The sequence below is a fragment of the Schistocerca serialis genome, chromosome 1 (genome assembly GCF_023864345.2).
Source record: "Schistocerca serialis cubense isolate TAMUIC-IGC-003099 chromosome 1, iqSchSeri2.2, whole genome shotgun sequence".
NCBI lineage: Eukaryota > Metazoa > Arthropoda > Insecta > Orthoptera > Acrididae > Schistocerca > Schistocerca serialis.
The window spans coordinates 292,757,493-292,775,729 of NC_064638.1; the positions used below are offsets into that span (position 1 = coordinate 292,757,493).

Sequence of the window (18,237 nt, forward strand, 5' to 3'; positions counted from 1 at the left end):
GTACTTACTGCAGCCTACATCCTTCTGAATCTGCTTAGTGTATTCATCTCTTGGTCTCCCTCTGCGATTTTTACCCTCGATGCTCCCCTCCAATACTAAATTGGTGATCCCTCGATGTCTCAGAACATGTCCTACCAACCGATCCCTTCTTCTAGTCAAGTTGTGCCACAAGCTCCTCTTCTCCCCAATTCTATTCAATACCTATTCATTAGTTATGTGATCAACCCATCTAATCTTCAGCATTCTTCTGTAGCACCACATTTCGAAAGCTTCTATTCTCTTTTTGTCTAAGCTATTTATCGTCCACGTTTCACTTCCGTACATGGCTACACTCCATACAAATACTTTCAGAAACGACTTCCTGACATTTAAATCTATACTCGATGTTAACAAATTTTTCTTCTTCAGAAACGCTTTCCTTGCCATTGCCAGTCTACATTTTATATCCTCTCTGTTTCGACCATCATCAGTTATTTTGCTCCCCAAATAGCAAAACACCTTTACTACTTTAAGTGTCTCATTTCCTAATCTAATTCCCTCAGCATCACCCGACTCAATTCGACTACATTTCATTATCCTCGTTTTGCTTTTGTTGATGTTCATCTTATATTCTCCTTTCAAGACACTGTCCATTCCGTTCAACTGCTCTTCCAAGTCCTTTGCTGTCTCTGACAGAATTACAATGTCATCGGCGAACGTCAAAGTTTTTATTTCTTCTCCATGGATTTTAATACCTACTCCGAATTTTTCTTTTGTTTCCTTTATTGCTTGCTCAATATACAGATTGAATAACATCGGGGAGAGGCTACAACCCTGTCTCACTCCCTTCCCAACCACTGCTTCCCTTTCATGTCCCTCGACTCTTATAACTGCCATCTGGTTTCTGTACAAATTGTAAATAGCCTTTCGCTCCCTGTATTTTACCCCTGCCACCTTCAGAATTTGAAAGAGAGTATTCCAGTCAACATTGTCAAAAGCTTTCTCTAAGTCTACAAATGCTAGAAACGTAGGTTTGCCTTTCCTTAATCTTTCTTCTAAGATAAGTCGTTGGGTCAGTATTGCCTCACGTGTTCCAACATTTCTACGGAATCCAAACTGATCTTCCCCGAGGTCGGCTTCTATCAGTTTTTCCATTCGTCTGTAAAGAATTCACGTTAGTATTTCGCATCTGTGACTTATTAAACTGATAGTTCGGTAATTTCACATCTGTCAACACCTGCTTTCTTTGGGATTGGGATTATTATATTCTTCTTAAAATCTGAGGGTATTTCGCCTGTCTCATACATCTTGCTCACCAGGTGATAGAGTTTTGTCAGGACTGGCTCTCCCAAGGTTGTCAGTAGTTCCAATGGAATGTTGTCTACTCCAGGGGCCTTGTTTTGACTCAGGCCTTTCAGTGCTCTGTCAAACTCTTCACGCAATATCATATCTCCCATTTCATCTTCAACTACATCCTCTTCCATTTCCATAATATTGTCCTCAAGTACATCGCCCTTGTATAGGCCCTCTATATACTCCTTCCACCTTTCTGCTTTCCCTTCTTTGCTTAGAACTGGGTTTCCATCTGAGCTCTTGATATTCATACAAGTGGTTCTCTTTTCTCCAAAAGTCTCTTTAATTTTCCTGTAAGCAGTATCTATCTTACCCCTAGTGAGATAAGCCTCTACATCCTTACATTTGTCCTCTAGCCATACCTGCTTAGCCGCTTTGCACTTCCTGTCGATCTCATTTTTGAGACGTTTGTAATCCTTTTTGCCTGCTTCATTTAGTGCATTTTTATATTTTCTCCTTTCATCAATTAAATTCAATATTTCTTTTGTTACCCAAGGGTTTCTACTAGCCCTCGTCTTTTTACCTATTTGATTCTCTGCTGCCTCCAGTATTTGATTCCTCAAAGCTACCCATTTTTCTTCTACTGTATTTCTTTCCCCCATTCCTGCCAATTGTTCCCTTATGCTCTCCCTGATACTCTGTACAATCTCTGGTTCTTTCAGTTTATCCAGGTCCCATCTCCTTTAACGCCCACCTTTTTGCAGTTTCTTCAGTTTTAATCTACAGTTCATAACCAATATATTGTGATCAGAGTCCACATCTGCCCCTGGAAATGTCTTACAATTTAAAACCTGGTTCCTAAATCTCTGTCTTACAATTATATAATCTATCTGATACCCTTTAGTATCTCCAGGGTTCTTCCATGTATACAACCCTCTTTCGTGAGTCTTAAACCAAGTATAAGCTATGATTAAGTTATGCTCTGCGCAAAATTCTACCAGGCGGCTTCCTCTTTCATTTCTCTCCCCCAATCCATATTCACCTACTATGTTTCCTTCTCTCCCTTTTCCTGCTGACGAATTCCAGTCACCCATGACTATTAAATTTTCGTCTCCCTTCACTGCCTGAATAATTTCTTTGCTCTCATCATACATTTCTTCAATTTCTTCGTCATCTGCAGAGCTAGTTGGTGTATAAACTTGTGCTACTTTAGTAGGCGTGGGCTTCGTGTCTATCTTGGTCACAATAATGCGTTCACTATGCTGTTTGTAGTAGCTTACCCGTACACCTATTTTTTTTATTCATTATTAAACCTACTCCTGCATTACCCCTATTTGATTTTGTATTTAGAACCCTGTAATCACCTGACCAAAAGTCTTGTTCCTCCTGCCACCGAACATCACTAATTCCCACTATATCTAACTTTAACCTATCCATTTCCCTTTTTAAATTTTCTAACCTACCTGCCCGATTAAGGGATCTGACATTCCACGCTCCGATCCGTAGAATGCCAGTTTTCTTTCTCCTGATAACAACGTCCTCTTGAGTAGTCCCCGCACGGAGATTTACCGTCTCATAAAGCAATCAGATGCGTAAAACAAATTACAAAACGATTTATGCAAGATATCTGTATGGTGAGAAAAATAGCAATTGACTCTAATGAAAAGTCGTAAGCCATTCACTTGAGTACTAAAAAGAGTATGGTAAATTACAGTTTACAGGATAAAAAACACAAATCTCAAGGCTGTAAATTCATCTAAATACTTACGGGTTACAATTATGAATAACTTGAATTGCAACGATCACATGGATAATGTTGTGTGGAAAGCAAACCAAAGACCGCGATTTATTGGCAGAACACTAAGAAAATGCAACAGGTCTAAAGAGACTGCTTACACCACGCTTTTCCGCCCTCTTCTTAAGTTCTGCCGTCCGGTATGGGATCTTTGTGGGGTCCTCAGCCGATAGGATTGATCGAAGAGTTTAAAGACGAGCAGCTCGTTTTGTGTTATCGGGAAATGAGCAGAAACTACCATAGATATGATACGCGAAATGGGGTGGTAATCATAAAAACAAAAGCATTTTTCGCTGTGGCAGGATCTCATGAAATTTCAGTCGCCAACTTTCTTCTCAAAATGTGAAAATACTTTGTTGGCGCCCACCTACATAAGAAGGAATGACCATTACAATAAAATAAGAAGAATTAGAGAGCGCACAGAAAGACTGAAGTGTTTGTGTTTCTCTCACGCTCTTCGAGAATAGAACGGTAGAGAAAGAGTTTGAAGGTGGTTTGATGAAACCTCTGCCAGGCACTTAATTGTGGATTGCAGAGTAATCTGGTAGATGTAGATGTAAATGCTACACAAGTACTTTTGGAGGTTTATGTCCCGCATTTAAACTTTTTCAAATGTGCATCTGAAAGTGAGACCGCTATTTTTGACATTTTGAAGACTCAAGAACGAACTACAGAAGCACGTGTCGTAGCCGTAGAAACGTCAGGAAAATTTGTTTTCGTGTCTCCTGGAAAGCATCGAAATCGCAAGATACTTGTAATAGACGTTGATTGTTTTGACAACGGTATTTTAAAGCGCCCCGTGTTTGAAATGTATATAAGACGGAAACACCCGACGTCACACAAACTTGTTACAATTATGTCTGAGAAAGTTGGCTTCAAAGGTAGCGATTCGTCAATGCAAAGAGTTTTAAAAGACATTGGTTTCAAAAATATTAAGAGATGTTTTCGTTGAAAGAAGTGACATAGAAGCAGCACAAACCATGGCCCTTATAAAGATGCACGATGCAAGAGCAGGAGGTAGATCTGCTGTGTATTACAATGATGACACTTCGGTGAGTCAGAATCATTCCATGAATACCTGCTGGAAAATGAGTGATGGTACTGGCGGTTGTAAAGTTCCTGTAGGAAAAGGTTCTCGGATACTCATTCTGCATGCTGGCTCTTCTTCTGATTTAGTGCGTGAGATTAAACATGTATTTAGATGTAAGCAAAAAATTAGTAACTACCATTCTTAAGTAAACGCTGTCACTTGAACAATTCTTGCCATACCTTGCTTCGAAGTCTATTGTAATTACCATGCCTGCTGTCATTCAGCTGTTACAGAGAAAAGACGAAGTACGAGCACCAGGAAAGGGGATATTGTGCTCTGGCTGAAAAATAAAAATATTCAACTCCTGCAGCTCTTAATTCATTAAAAGTCACGCGACAGAATGTACAAATTTGACTTTTTTTGCAGGTAAATGAGGCCACACATTTTTGCGTTTACCCATGTATCGCCGACAGTATAATCCGATATATTTAATTTGCGGACAGGTTACAAGCTGCGTGGCGAAAAAAACAAAGTATTCAAGATAACAGACACTGAAACGGTTGTGCATGAAGCAATACACAGCATCACCTTCAGTGTGGCCACTGAAAAGTTTCAGAAATAACAGTGACAGGGACGCGAAGATGGACGGAAGTCTTGAACTTCATCATCCTAAATTTACAATCAGATGCCTCGGACACGGACTCAGGATAGGAGATGTTATTACGATGTAGATTTAGAAACAAAGTAAAGCAATAATCTTTCTTGGCTTTAAAAACTCATGGTTTTACAATGTTTTTGTCGACATATCAATTGCATACACAGTGGGTGAGGAATTCCTAGCTTTTGTTGATTAGGAATATGTAACCTGGAATTCAGGCTATAATCTTCAACACATTGCCCAAGGAGAAGTTAAGCTTTTCCCAGTGTGTTGTATGCTCTAATTACTCGCGAGAATGCGGCCGGATAAACTCCTCAAAAACTACAATATTTCGACAAGTAAACCCCAGTCATTTTCAACGCACAAATTCGAAATTGCCTTAAAGCGAAAGGGAGGGTTACCTGTCGAGATATCGGTTGTTTTCGACGTTATTCCGTCGAGTTATTCACAGGAGATGATTAATTGTTTGCTTGTTCGATGGGTCTTAAATGCGTTCTCCCACTGTGAAGTCGAACGAATTAATTTAAACTCATAATGCCTGTTGGCATAAAAAAATACGGTAATATGCTGACAATTTTTACGATAGTCTTTTGCACTAGCCTTTGCTACCAGTAATTCTTTTTTACGCATAGTACTTTATATTGAACTCACATACGTTCATTACGCACATGTAAGAAAATTACATGGAGTATAAGCAGTTGTCAGTAATTTCCAAGAATGATTGCCTATCGAAGTGGCTGGGTCCAAACGATACATATCGAACGTACGATCGTAAATCCATCATGCGACTCTGGTGGCGGGCGTAATGAGAATGGTTACGTGGGTCATTACAGCAACGACAAAGGAAGAGCGTTACAAAAACACTTGTAATTGCAAATAAGATGACTTACATTACTCGTCGTCGGTGTTGTCCTCATGTTAAAGTCCATTACGGTGGTCTGGATGGATAATTTGGAAGAGTCGAACTATGTATTCTTCCCGATACTCGTTCGTTTTTTGCACTTTCCGCAATGAAATTGTAACGGTATTTCAGCATCGAAACTGTTCTTACGATGTTTTACACACTTCACACCACCACAGTCTACAGAGTCCCTTCTTTCTTCGTCCGGTAGTACTCCATAATTCCGACAAAAGTCGAACAATTTTCTACGCTGGATAAACATAGAATTAGATTGTTCCACGTGAGAGAATCCGCCAAAGAAACGTCAGGAACACCAGACATCCCACTCACTAACGACATGAGTAGTCTGGGTTTCCCTAGCAACTCACAAATAATTCACTGAGGTGTGTAATTTAGAGCAAGTAAGCGAACGACGGAAAACAGATTAAAATGACGATCACAAATAATTGACAACAACGCCCGCCACCGGAGTCACTTGATCGATTTACGATCGCACGTTCGATATGTATTGTTTGGACACCACGACTTCGATAGGCAATCATTCTTGGAAATTACTCAGTTGTTAAACAAATATAATGATTACGGTTTGAAGATTTTTTGTCGCATATTAAATTTTTACTTATAGTCCACATCGCAATAAATGGCAATTATTGCAATCATTTTCGATTATCTTGTCGTCAGACAGTCGTCGTTTTGAAAATAATTGTACTTGACGTCTTCACATAGCTGCGTCAGCTGTTCGGGCGTCACACAGACGGCTGCTGTGGAGCAGTGAGCACCACCTCAATACGTGAAGTAAGATTTCTCTCCTATAAACGGCTGATCGGAATCTGTTATTCACTCAAAAACTTGACCGTGTAATACGATGTACCGACGGCAAACGAATCTGATTGTTGTCCGCAGCAACACAGTTCGGCAACAAGGACTTTCCTCGGTCTCTACCGCCACGCGTGCGCAGACTCTCATCCCCTTCGCACTACCCTACCACTCCGCCTCTATGCGCAGAAGCACCGTCCTAAATGATGAGGGCTTGCAAAGCGACACGAATTAGAACGAGCACGCAAGGACAGCAGTAGGAAAGGTGAAAGGTTGACTTCTGTTTGTCGCTCTCTACCGCCACGCGTGCGCAGACTCTCATCCCCTTCGCACTACCCTACCACTCCGCCTCTATGCGCAGAAGCACCGTCCTAAATGATGAGGGCTTGCAAAGCGACACGAATTAGAACGAGCACGCAAGGACAGCAGTAGGAAAGGTGAAAGGTTGACTTCTGTTTGTCGCTCTCTACCGCCACGCGTGCGCAGACTCTCATCCCCTTCGCACTACCCTACCACTCCGCCTCTATGCGCAGAAGCACCGTCCTAAATGATGAGGGCTTGCAAAGCGACACGAATTAGAACGAGCACGCAAGGACAGCAGTAGGAAAGGTGAAAGGTTGACTTCTGTTTGTCGCTCTCTACCGCCACGCGTGCGCAGACTCTCATCCCCTTCGCACTACCCTACCACTCCGCCTCTATGCGCAGAAGCACCGTCCTAAATGATGAGGGCTTGCAAAGCGACACGAATTAGAACGAGCACGCATGGACAGCAGTAGGAAAGGTGAAAGGTTGACTTCTGTTTGTCGCTCTCTACCGCCATGCGTGCGCAGACTCTCATCCCCTTCGCACTACCCTACCACTCCGCTTCTATGCGCAGAAGCACCGTCCTAAATGATGAGGGCTTGCAAAGCGACACGAATTAGAACGAGCACGCAAGGACAGCAGTAGGAAAGGTGAAAGGTTGACTTCTGTTTGTCGCTCTCTACCGCCACGCGTGCGCAGACTCTCATCCCCTTCGCACTACCCTACCACTCCGCCTCTATGCGCAGAAGCACCGTCCTAAATGATGAGGGCTTGCAAAGCGACACGAATTAGAACGAGCACGCAAGGACAGCAGTAGGAAAGGTGAAAGGTTGACTTCTGTTTGTCGCTCTCTACCGCCACGCGTGCGCAGACTCTCATCCCCTTCGCACTACCCTACCACTCCGCCTCTATGCGCAGAAGCACCGTCCTAAATGATGAGGGCTTGCAAAGCGACACGAATTAGAACGAGCACGCAAGGACAGCAGTAGGAAAGGTGAAAGGTTGACTTCTGTTTGTCGCTCTCTACCGCCACGCGTGCGCAGACTCTCATCCCCTTCGCACTACCCTACCACTCCGCCTCTATGCGCAGAAGCACCGTCCTAAATGATGAGGGCTTGCAAAGCGACACGAATTAGAACGAGCACGCAAGGACAGCAGTAGGAAAGGTGAAAGGTTGACTTCTGTTTGTCGCTCTCTACCGCCACGCGTGCGCAGACTCTCATCCCCTTCGCACTACCCTACCACTCCGCCTCTATGCGCAGAAGCACCGTCCTAAATGATGAGGGCTTGCAAAGCGACACGAATTAGAACGAGCACGCAAGGACAGCAGTAGGAAAGGTGAAAGGTTGACTTCTGTTTGTCGCTCTCTACCGCCACGCGTGTGCAGACTCTCATCCCCTTCGCACTACCCTACCACTCCGCCTCTATGCGTAGAAGCACCGTCCTAAATGATGAGGGCTTGCAAAGCGACACGAATTAGAACGAGCACGCAAGGACAGCAGTAGGAAAGGTGAAAGGTTGACTTCTGTTTGTCGCTCTCTACCGCCACGCGTGCGCAGACTCTCATCCCCTTCGCACTACCCTACCACTCCGCTTCTATGCGCAGAAGCACCGTCCTAAATGATGAGGGCTTGCAAAGCGACACGAATTAGAACGAGCACGCAAGGACAGCAGTAGGAAAGGTGAAAGGTTGACTTCTGTTTGTCGCTCTCTACCGCCACGCGTGCGCAGACTCTCATCCCCTTCGCACTACCCTACCACTCCGCCTCTATGCGCAGAAGCACCGTCCTAAATGATGAGGGCTTGCAAAGCGACACGAATTAGAACGAGCACGCAAGGACAGCAGTAGGAAAGGTGAAAGGTTGACTTCTGTTTGTCGCTCTCTACCGCCACGCGTGCGCAGACTCTCATCCCCTTCGCACTACCCTACCACTCCGCCTCTATGCGCAGAAGCACCGTCCTAAATGATGAGGGCTTGCAAAGCGACACGAATTAGAACGAGCACGCAAGGACAGCAGTAGGAAAGGTGAAAGGTTGACTTCTGTTTGTCGCTCTCTACCGCCACGCGTGCGCAGACTCTCATCCCCTTCGCACTACCCTACCACTCCGCCTCTATGCGCAGAAGCACCGTCCTAAATGATGAGGGCTTGCAAAGCGACACGAATTAGAACGAGCACGCAAGGACAGCAGTAGGAAAGGTGAAAGGTTGACTTCTGTTTGTCGCTCTCTACCGCCACGCGTGCGCAGACTCTCATCCCCTTCGCACTACCCTACCACTCCGCTTCTATGCGCAGAAGCACCGTCCTAAATGATGAGGGCTTGCAAAGCGACACGAATTAGAACGAGCACGCAAGGACAGCAGTAGGAAAGGTGAAAGGTTGACTTCTGTTTGTCGCTCTCTACCGCCACGCGTGCGCAGACTCTCATCCCCTTCGCACTACCCTACCACTCCGCCTCTATGCGCAGAAGCACCGTCCTAAATGATGAGGGCTTGCAAAGCGACACGAATTAGAACGAGCACGCAAGGACAGCAGTAGGAAAGGTGAAAGGTTGACTTCTGTTTGTCGCTCTCTACCGCCACGCGTGCGCAGACTCTCATCCCCTTCGCACTACCCTACCACTCCGCCTCTATGCGCAGAAGCACCGTCCTAAATGATGAGGGCTTGCAAAGCGACACGAATTAGAACGAGCACGCAAGGACAGCAGTAGGAAAGGTGAAAGGTTGACTTCTGTTTGTCGCTCTCTACCGCCACGCGTGCGCAGACTCTCATCCCCTTCGCACTACCCTACCACTCCGCCTCTATGCGCAGAAGCACCGTCCTAAATGATGAGGGCTTGCAAAGCGACACGAATTAGAACGAGCACGCAAGGACAGCAGTAGGAAAGGTGAAAGGTTGACTTCTGTTTGTCGCTCTCTACCGCCACGCGTGCGCAGACTCTCATCCCCTTCGCACTACCCTACCACTCCGCCTCTATGCGCAGAAGCACCGTCCTAAATGATGAGGGCTTGCAAAGCGACACGAATTAGAACGAGCACGCAAGGACAGCAGTAGGAAAGGTGAAAGGTTGACTTCTGTTTGTCGCTCTCTACCGCCACGCGTGCGCAGACTCTCATCCCCTTCGCACTACCCTACCACTCCGCCTCTATGCGCAGAAGCACCGTCCTAAATGATGAGGGCTTGCAAAGCGACACGAATTAGAACGAGCACGCAAGGACAGCAGTAGGAAAGGTGAAAGGTTGACTTCTGTTTGTCGCTCTCTACCGCCACGCGTGCGCAGACTCTCATCCCCTTCGCACTACCCTACCACTCCGCTTCTATGCGCAGAAGCACCGTCCTAAATGATGAGGGCTTGCAAAGCGACACGAATTAGAACGAGCACGCAAGGACAGCAGTAGGAAAGGTGAAAGGTTGACTTCTGTTTGTCGCTCTCTACCGCCACGCGTGCGCAGACTCTCATCCCCTTCGCACTACCCTACCACTCCGCCTCTATGCGCAGAAGCACCGTCCTAAATGATGAGGGCTTGCAAAGCGACACGAATTAGAACGAGCACGCAAGGACAGCAGTAGGAAAGGTGAAAGGTTGACTTCTGTTTGTCGCTCTCTACCGCCACGCGTGCGCAGACTCTCATCCCCTTCGCACTACCCTACCACTCCGCCTCTATGTGCAGAAGCACCGTCCTAAATGATGAGGGCTTGCAAAGCGACACGAATTAGAACGAGCACGCAAGGACAGCAGTAGGAAAGGTGAAAGGTTGACTTCTGTTTGTCGCTCTCTACCGCCACGCGTGCGCAGACTCTCATCCCCTTCGCACTACCCTACCACTCCGCCTTTATGCGCAGAAGCACCGTCCTAACTGATCAGGGCTTGCAAAGCGACACGAATTAGAACGAGCACGCAAGGACAGCAGTAGGAAAGGTGAAAGGTTGACTTCTGTTTGTCGCTCTCTACCGCCACGCGTGCGCAGACTCTCATCCCCTTCGCACTACCCTACCACTCCGCCTCTATGCGCAGAAGCACCGTCCTAAATGATGAGGGCTTGCAAAGCGACACGAATTAGAACGAGCACGCAAGGACAGCAGTAGGAAAGGTGAAAGGTTGACTTCTGTTTGTCGCTCTCTACCGCCACGCGTGCGCAGACTCTCATCCCCTTCGCACTACCCTACCACTCCGCCTCTATGCGCAGAAGCACCGTCCTAAATGATGAGGGCTTGCAAAGCGACACGAATTAGAACGAGCACGCAAGGACAGCAGTAGGAAAGGTGAAAGGTTGACTTCTGTTTGTCGCTCTCTACCGCCACGCGTGCGCAGACTCTCATCCCCTTCGCACTACCCTACCACTCCGCCTCTATGCGCAGAAGCACCGTCCTAAATGATGAGGGCTTGCAAAGCGACACGAATTAGAACGAGCACGCAAGGACAGCAGTAGGAAAGGTGAAAGGTTGACTTCTGTTTGTCGCTCTCTACCGCCACGCGTGCGCAGACTCTCATCCCCTTCGCACTACCCTACCACTCCGCCTCTATGCGCAGAAGCACCGTCCTAAATGATGAGGGCTTGCAAAGCGACACGAATTAGAACGAGCACGCAAGGACAGCAGTAGGAAAGGTGAAAGGTTGACTTCTGTTTGTCGCTCTCTACCGCCACGCGTGCGCAGACTCTCATCCCCTTCGCACTACCCTACCACTCCGCCTCTATGCGCAGAAGCACCGTCCTAAATGATGAGGGCTTGCAAAGTGACACGAATTAGAACGAGCACGCAAGGACAGCAGTAGGAAAGGTGAAAGGTTGACTTCTGTTTGTCGCTCTCTACCGCCACGCGTGCGCAGACTCTCATCCCCTTCGCACTACCCTACCACTCCGCCTCTATGCGCAGAAGCACCGTCCTAAATGATGAGGGCTTGCAAAGCGACACGAATTAGAACGAGCACGCAAGGACAGCAGTAGGAAAGGTGAAAGGTTGACTTCTGTTTGTCGCTCTCTACCGCCACGCGTGCGCAGACTCTCATCCCCTTCGCACTACCCTACCACTCCGCCTCTATGCGCAGAAGCACCGTCCTAAATGATGAGGGCTTGCAAAGCGACACGAATTAGAACGAGCACGCAAGGACAGCAGTAGGAAAGGTGAAAGGTTGACTTCTGTTTGTCGCTCTCTACCGCCACGCGTGCGCAGACTCTCATCCCCTTCGCACTGCCCTACCACTCCGCCTCTATGCGCAGAAGCACCGTCCTAAATGATGAGGGCTTGCAAAGCGAAACGAATTAGAACGAGCACGCAAGGACAGCAGTAGGAAAGGTGAAAGGTTGACTTCTGTTTGTCGCTCTCTACCGCCACGCGTGCGCAGACTCTCATCCCCTTCGCACTACCCTACCACTCCGCCTCTATGCGCAGAAGCACCGTCCTAACTGATCAGGGCTTGCAAAGCGACACGAATTAGAACGAGCACGCAAGGACAGCAGTAGGAAAGGTGAAAGGTTGACTTCTGTTTGTCGCTCTCTACCGCCACGCGTGCGCAGACTCTCATCCCCTTCACACTACCCTACCACTCCGCCTCTATGCGCAGAAGCACCGTCCTAAATGATGAGGGCTTGCAAAGCGACACGAATTAGAACGAGCACGCAAGGACAGCAGTAGGAAAGGTGAAAGGTTGACTTCTGTTTGTCGCTCTCTACCGCCACGCGTGCGCAGACTCTCATCCCCTTCGCACTACCCTACCACTCCGCCTCTATGCGCAGAAGCACCGTCCTAAATGATGAGGGCTTGCAAAGCGACACGAATTAGAACGAGCACGCAAGGACAGCAGTAGGAAAGGTGAAAGGTTGACTTCTGTTTGTCGCTCTCTACCGCCACGCGTGCGCAGACTCTCATCCCCTTCGCACTACCCTACCACTCCGCCTCTATGCGCAGAAGCACCGTCCTAAATGATGAGGGCTTGCAAAGCGACACGAATTAGAACGAGCACGCAAGGACAGCAGTAGGAAAGGTGAAAGGTTGACTTCTGTTTGTCGCTCTCTACCGCCACGCGTGCGCAGACTCTCATCCCCTTCGCACTACCCTACCACTCCGCCTCTATGCGCAGAAGCACCGTCCTAAATGATGAGGGCTTGCAAAGCGACACGAATTAGAACGAGCACGCAAGGACAGCAGTAGGAAAGGTGAAAGGTTGACTTCTGTTTGTCGCTCTCTACCGCCACCCGTGCGCAGACTCTCATCCCCTTCGCACTACCCTACCACTCCGCCTCTATGCGCAGAAGCACCGTCCTAAATGATGAGGGCTTGCAAAGCGACACGAATTAGAACGAGCACGCAAGGACAGCAGTAGGAAAGGTGAAAGGTTGACTTCTGTTTGTCGCTCTCTACCGCCACGCGTGCGCAGACTCTCATCCCCTTCGCACTACCCTACCACTCCGCCTCTATGCGCAGAAGCACCGTCCTAAATGATGAGGGCTTGCAAAGCGACACGAATTAGAACGAGCACGCAAGGACAGCAGTAGGAAAGGTGAAAGGTTGACTTCTGTTTGTCGCTCTCTACCGCCACGCGTGCGCAGACTCTCATCCCCTTCGCACTACCCTACCACTCCGCCTCTATGCGCAGAAGCACCGTCCTAAATGATGAGGGCTTGCAAAGCGACACGAATTAGAACGAGCACGCAAGGACAGCAGTAGGAAAGGTGAAAGGTTGACTTCTGTTTGTCGCTCTCTACCGCCACGCGTGCGCAGACTCTCATCCCCTTCGCACTACCCTACCACTCCGCCTCTATGCGCAGAAGCACCGTCCTAAATGATGAGGGCTTGCAAAGCGACACGAATTAGAACGAGCACGCAAGGACAGCAGTAGGAAAGGTGAAAGGTTGACTTCTGTTTGTCGCTCTCTACCGCCACGCGTGCGCAGACTCTCATCCCCTTCGCACTACCCTACCACTCCGCCTCTATGCTCAGAAGCACCGTCCTAACTGATCAGGGCTTGCAAAGCGACACGAATTAGAACGAGCACGCAAGGACAGCAGTAGGAAAGGTGAAAGGTTGACTTCTGTTTGTCGCTCTCTACCGCCACGCGTGCGCAGACTCTCATCCCCTTCGCACTACCCTACCACTCCGCCTCTATGCGCAGAAGCACCGTCCTAAATGATGAGGGCTTGCAAAGCGACACGAATTAGAACGAGCACGCAAGGACAGCAGTAGGAAAGGTGAAAGGTTGACTTCTGTTTGTCGCTCTCTACCGCCACGCGTGCGCAGACTCTCATCCCCTTCGCACTACCCTACCACTCCGCCTCTATGCGCAGAAGCACCGTCCTAAATGATGAGGGCTTGCAAAGCGACACGAATTAGAACGAGCACGCAAGGACAGCAGTAGGAAAGGTGAAAGGTTGACTTCTGTTTGTCGCTCTCTACCGCCACGCGTGCGCAGACTCTCATCCCCTTCGCACTACCCTACCACTCCGCCTCTATGCTCAGAAGCACCGTCCTAACTGATCAGGGCTTGCAAAGCGACACGAATTAGAACGAGCACGCAAGGACAGCAGTAGGAAAGGTGAAAGGTTGACTTCTGTTTGTCGCTCTCTACCGCCACGCGTGCGCAGACTCTCATCCCCTTCGCACTACCCTACCACTCCGCCTCTATGCGCAGAAGCACCGTCCTAAATGATGAGGGCTTGCAAAGCGATACGAATTAGAACGAGCACGCAAGGACAGCAGTAGGAAAGGTGAAAGGTTGACTTCTGTTTGTCGCTCTCTACCGCCATGCGTGCGCAGACTCTCATCCCCTTCGCACTACCCTACCACTCCGCCTCTATGCGCAGAAGCACCGTCCTAAATGATGAGGGCTTGCAAAGCGACACGAATTAGAACGAGCACGCAAGGACAGCAGTAGGAAAGGTGAAAGGTTGACTTCTGTTTGTCGCTCTCTACCGCCACGCGTGCGCAGACTCTCATCCCCTTCGCACTACCCTACCACTCCGCCTCTATGCGCAGAAGCACCGTCCTAAATGATGAGGGCTTGCAAAGCGACACGAATTAGAACGAGCACGCAAGGACAGCAGTAGGAAAGGTGAAAGGTTGACTTCTGTTTGTCGCTCTCTACCGCCACGCGTGCGCAGACTCTCATCCCCTTCGCACTACCCTACCACTCCGCCTCTATGCGCAGAAGCACCGTCCTAAATGATGAGGGCTTGCAAAGCGACACGAATTAGAACGAGCACGCAAGGACAGCAGTAGGAAAGGTGAAAGGTTGACTTCTGTTTGTCGCTCTCTACCGCCACGCGTGCGCAGACTCTCATCCCCTTCGCACTACCCTACCACTCCGCCTCTATGCGCAGAAGCACCGTCCTAAATGATGAGGGCTTGCAAAGCGACACGAATTAGAACGAGCACGCAAGGACAGCAGTAGGAAAGGTGAAAGGTTGACTTCTGTTTGTCGCTCTCTACCGCCACGCGTGCGCAGACTCTCATCCCCTTCGCACTACCCTACCACTCCGCCTCTATGCGCAGAAGCACCGTCCTAAATGATGAGGGCTTGCAAAGCGACACGAATTAGAACGAGCACGCAAGGACAGCAGTAGGAAAGGTGAAAGGTTGACTTCTGTTTGTCGCTCTCTACCGCCACGCGTGCGCAGACTCTCATCCCCTTCGCACTACCCTACCACTCCGCCTCTATGCGCAGAAGCACCGTCCTAAATGATGAGGGCTTGCAAAGCGACACGAATTAGAACGAGCACGCAAGGACAGCAGTAGGAAAGGTGAAAGGTTGACTTCTGTTTGTCGCTCTCTACCGCCACGCGTGCGCAGACTCTCATCCCCTTCGCACTACCCTACCACTCCGCCTCTATGCGCAGAAGCACCGTCCTAAATGATGAGGGCTTGCAAAGCGACACGAATTAGAACGAGCACGCAAGGACAGCAGTAGGAAAGGTGAAAGGTTGACTTCTGTTTGTCGCTCTCTACCGCCACGCGTGCGCAGACTCTCATCCCCTTCGCACTACCCTACCACTCCGCCTCTATGCGCAGAAGCACCGTCCTAAATGATGAGGGCTTGCAAAGCGACACGAATTAGAACGAGCACGCAAGGACAGCAGTAGGAAAGGTGAAAGGTTGACTTCTGTTTGTCGCTCTCTACCGCCACGCGTGCGCAGACTCTCATCCCCTTCGCACTACCCTACCACTCCGCCTCTATGCGCAGAAGCACCGTCCTAAATGATGAGGGCTTGCAAAGCGACACGAATTAGAACGAGCACGCAAGGACAGCAGTAGGAAAGGTGAAAGGTTGACTTCTGTTTGTCGCTCTCTACCGCCACGCGTGCGCAGACTCTCATCCCCTTCGCACTACCCTACCACTCCGCCTCTATGCGCAGAAGCACCGTCCTAAATGATGAGGGCTTGCAAAGCGACACGAATTAGAACGAGCACGCAAGGACAGCAGTAGGAAAGGTGAAAGGTCGACTTCTGTTTGTTAGGAGACTTTTAGGAAAGTGTGGTCTATGTACGGAGGAGACAGCATATAGAATAATTGTGCGACCCATGTACTGCTCGAGTGATTGGGATCGCCTCCCGGTCGGATTAAAGGAAGACATCAAAGCAATTCAGAATCGTGTTGCTAGATCTGTTGGTGGTGGATTCGAACAACACGCGAATGTCACGGAGATGGTAAGGATTGAAAACAACACAAGGGAATTTAGTGTTAAAGTGCAACCTCAGAAATCGTATCAGATTCGAAAGAAAACGGCAATTTTACAGTAGTCATTGCAGCAACGACAAAAGAAGAGCGTTACAAAAATACTTGTAATTGCAATGTAGACAACTTACCTCACTCGTCGTCGCTGTTGCCGTCATATGAAATTCCATTACGGTGGTCTGGATGGATAATTTAGAAGAGTCGAACCATGTATTCTTCCTGATACTCGTTCATTTCGCACTTCGCACCACCACAGTCTATACAGACCCTTCTTTCCTCGTCCGGTAGTACTCCATATTTGCGACAAAAAGTCGAACAATTTTCTGCGCTGGATAAATATGGAATTAGATTTTTCCATGTGAGAGAATCCGCCAAAGAAACGTTAAGAACACCACACATCCCACTCACTAACGACATAATTCGTCTGGGTTTCCCTAGCAACTCACAAACAATTCGTGGAGGTATGCAATTTAGAGCAACTAAGGGAACGACGAAAAACAGGTAAAAATGACGATCACAAATAATTGATCACAACACCGCGCGTTCGATATGTATCGTTTGGATCCCACGACTTCAATAGGCATTCATTCTTGGAAATTACCAAAAAAAAAAAAACAGCTACATATTTGTGATAACGAAGGTTATAAGACCGAGTGGTTCTCATTGGCTACCGTGTACTATCAGCTGACTGGGTACGCCCAATGATAACGAACTGTCAACAGCATCACGCAATCGGAAGTCCGCCTACATCATAAGTGCCCTGTAGCCCTATTGCTGTCTTCACAATGATGATAATAAATGTAGCAACACGCTTCTGAATTGCTTCGATGTCTCCCTTCAATCCTATCTGTTGAGAACCCCCTACATTAGAGCAGTACTCATAAACGGGTCGTATGAATGTTTTATACAATGTTGAGTTCGTGGTAGTTCCTATGATGTCTTGTTCCGAAATTTTAATCGAGAATGGTTGGTTCAAATGGCTCTGAGCACTATGGGACTCAACTGCTGAGGTCATTAGTCCCCTAGAACTTAGAACTAGTTAAACCTAACTAACCTAAGGACATCACAAACATCCATGCCCGAGGCAGGATTCGAACCTGCGACCGTAGCGGTCCTGCGGTTCCAGACTGCAGCCCTTTAACCGCACGGCCACTTCGGCCGGCAATCGAGAATGAAAGACTGATGAAGTGTGCAACTTCCAGTAATTATAATTACCGAGTAACAGCTGCATAAAAGAAGTAATAGTTCATTCAAGCTGCGCATAACTGATTAAGCTATCCTTGAGCATAATATATTCATACGACAGGGAAACTATCCAGTAAATACTCACAACCAATTCCAGTTTTTCTATAGTGCGATCCAACACTTTCAGTATTCGGTCTGTCTCTATGGACAACTCGACCTGCAAAGCAAATTCAGTTTCATTGTTTGTGTTATCTTTCTCCGTAGACGATTCCTGCCGCTTCGTGGTGGACATAATTACGGCACGGGATGCGCAACGGATAATTTGTTTTCGCACACGTCGTAACCATGGAAATCATGTAGAGTTATAATTTCTTTGGGAATGGTATTGTCTTTTCTAAGAGTAAACGTGCTGTTTACAGATACGAATTAAACTGTAGTTTCAGATATAATGAGGTATGCAAAAAGAGCGAATTTAAAAAGTAATGGAAACTTAGGATAACTGTAGCGCAGTTGTAAGGCACTGAACGCATTGTCCAAGATTAAAGTCCTCGTGCAATGTTTTGTTTTGTGTTTGTGGGGTTGTATCGCCTGCTTCACTAGACCCCGGCTGT

General features: G+C 47.9%; 1 protein-coding gene across 1 annotated transcript in view; it reads right to left on the bottom strand.

Moving 5' to 3' along the window:
- LOC126467802 (uncharacterized) overlaps positions 1-17,918 on the bottom strand; it is a 90,272-nt gene extending 72,354 nt beyond the window's left edge. Inside the window, exon 1 of the mRNA XM_050096498.1 lies at positions 17,772-17,918. Coding sequence (XP_049952455.1) covers positions 17,772-17,918 — 147 coding nt within the window. The remainder of the gene's footprint in view (positions 1-17,771) is intronic.
- Between the last annotated feature and the right edge of the window lie 319 nt (positions 17,919-18,237).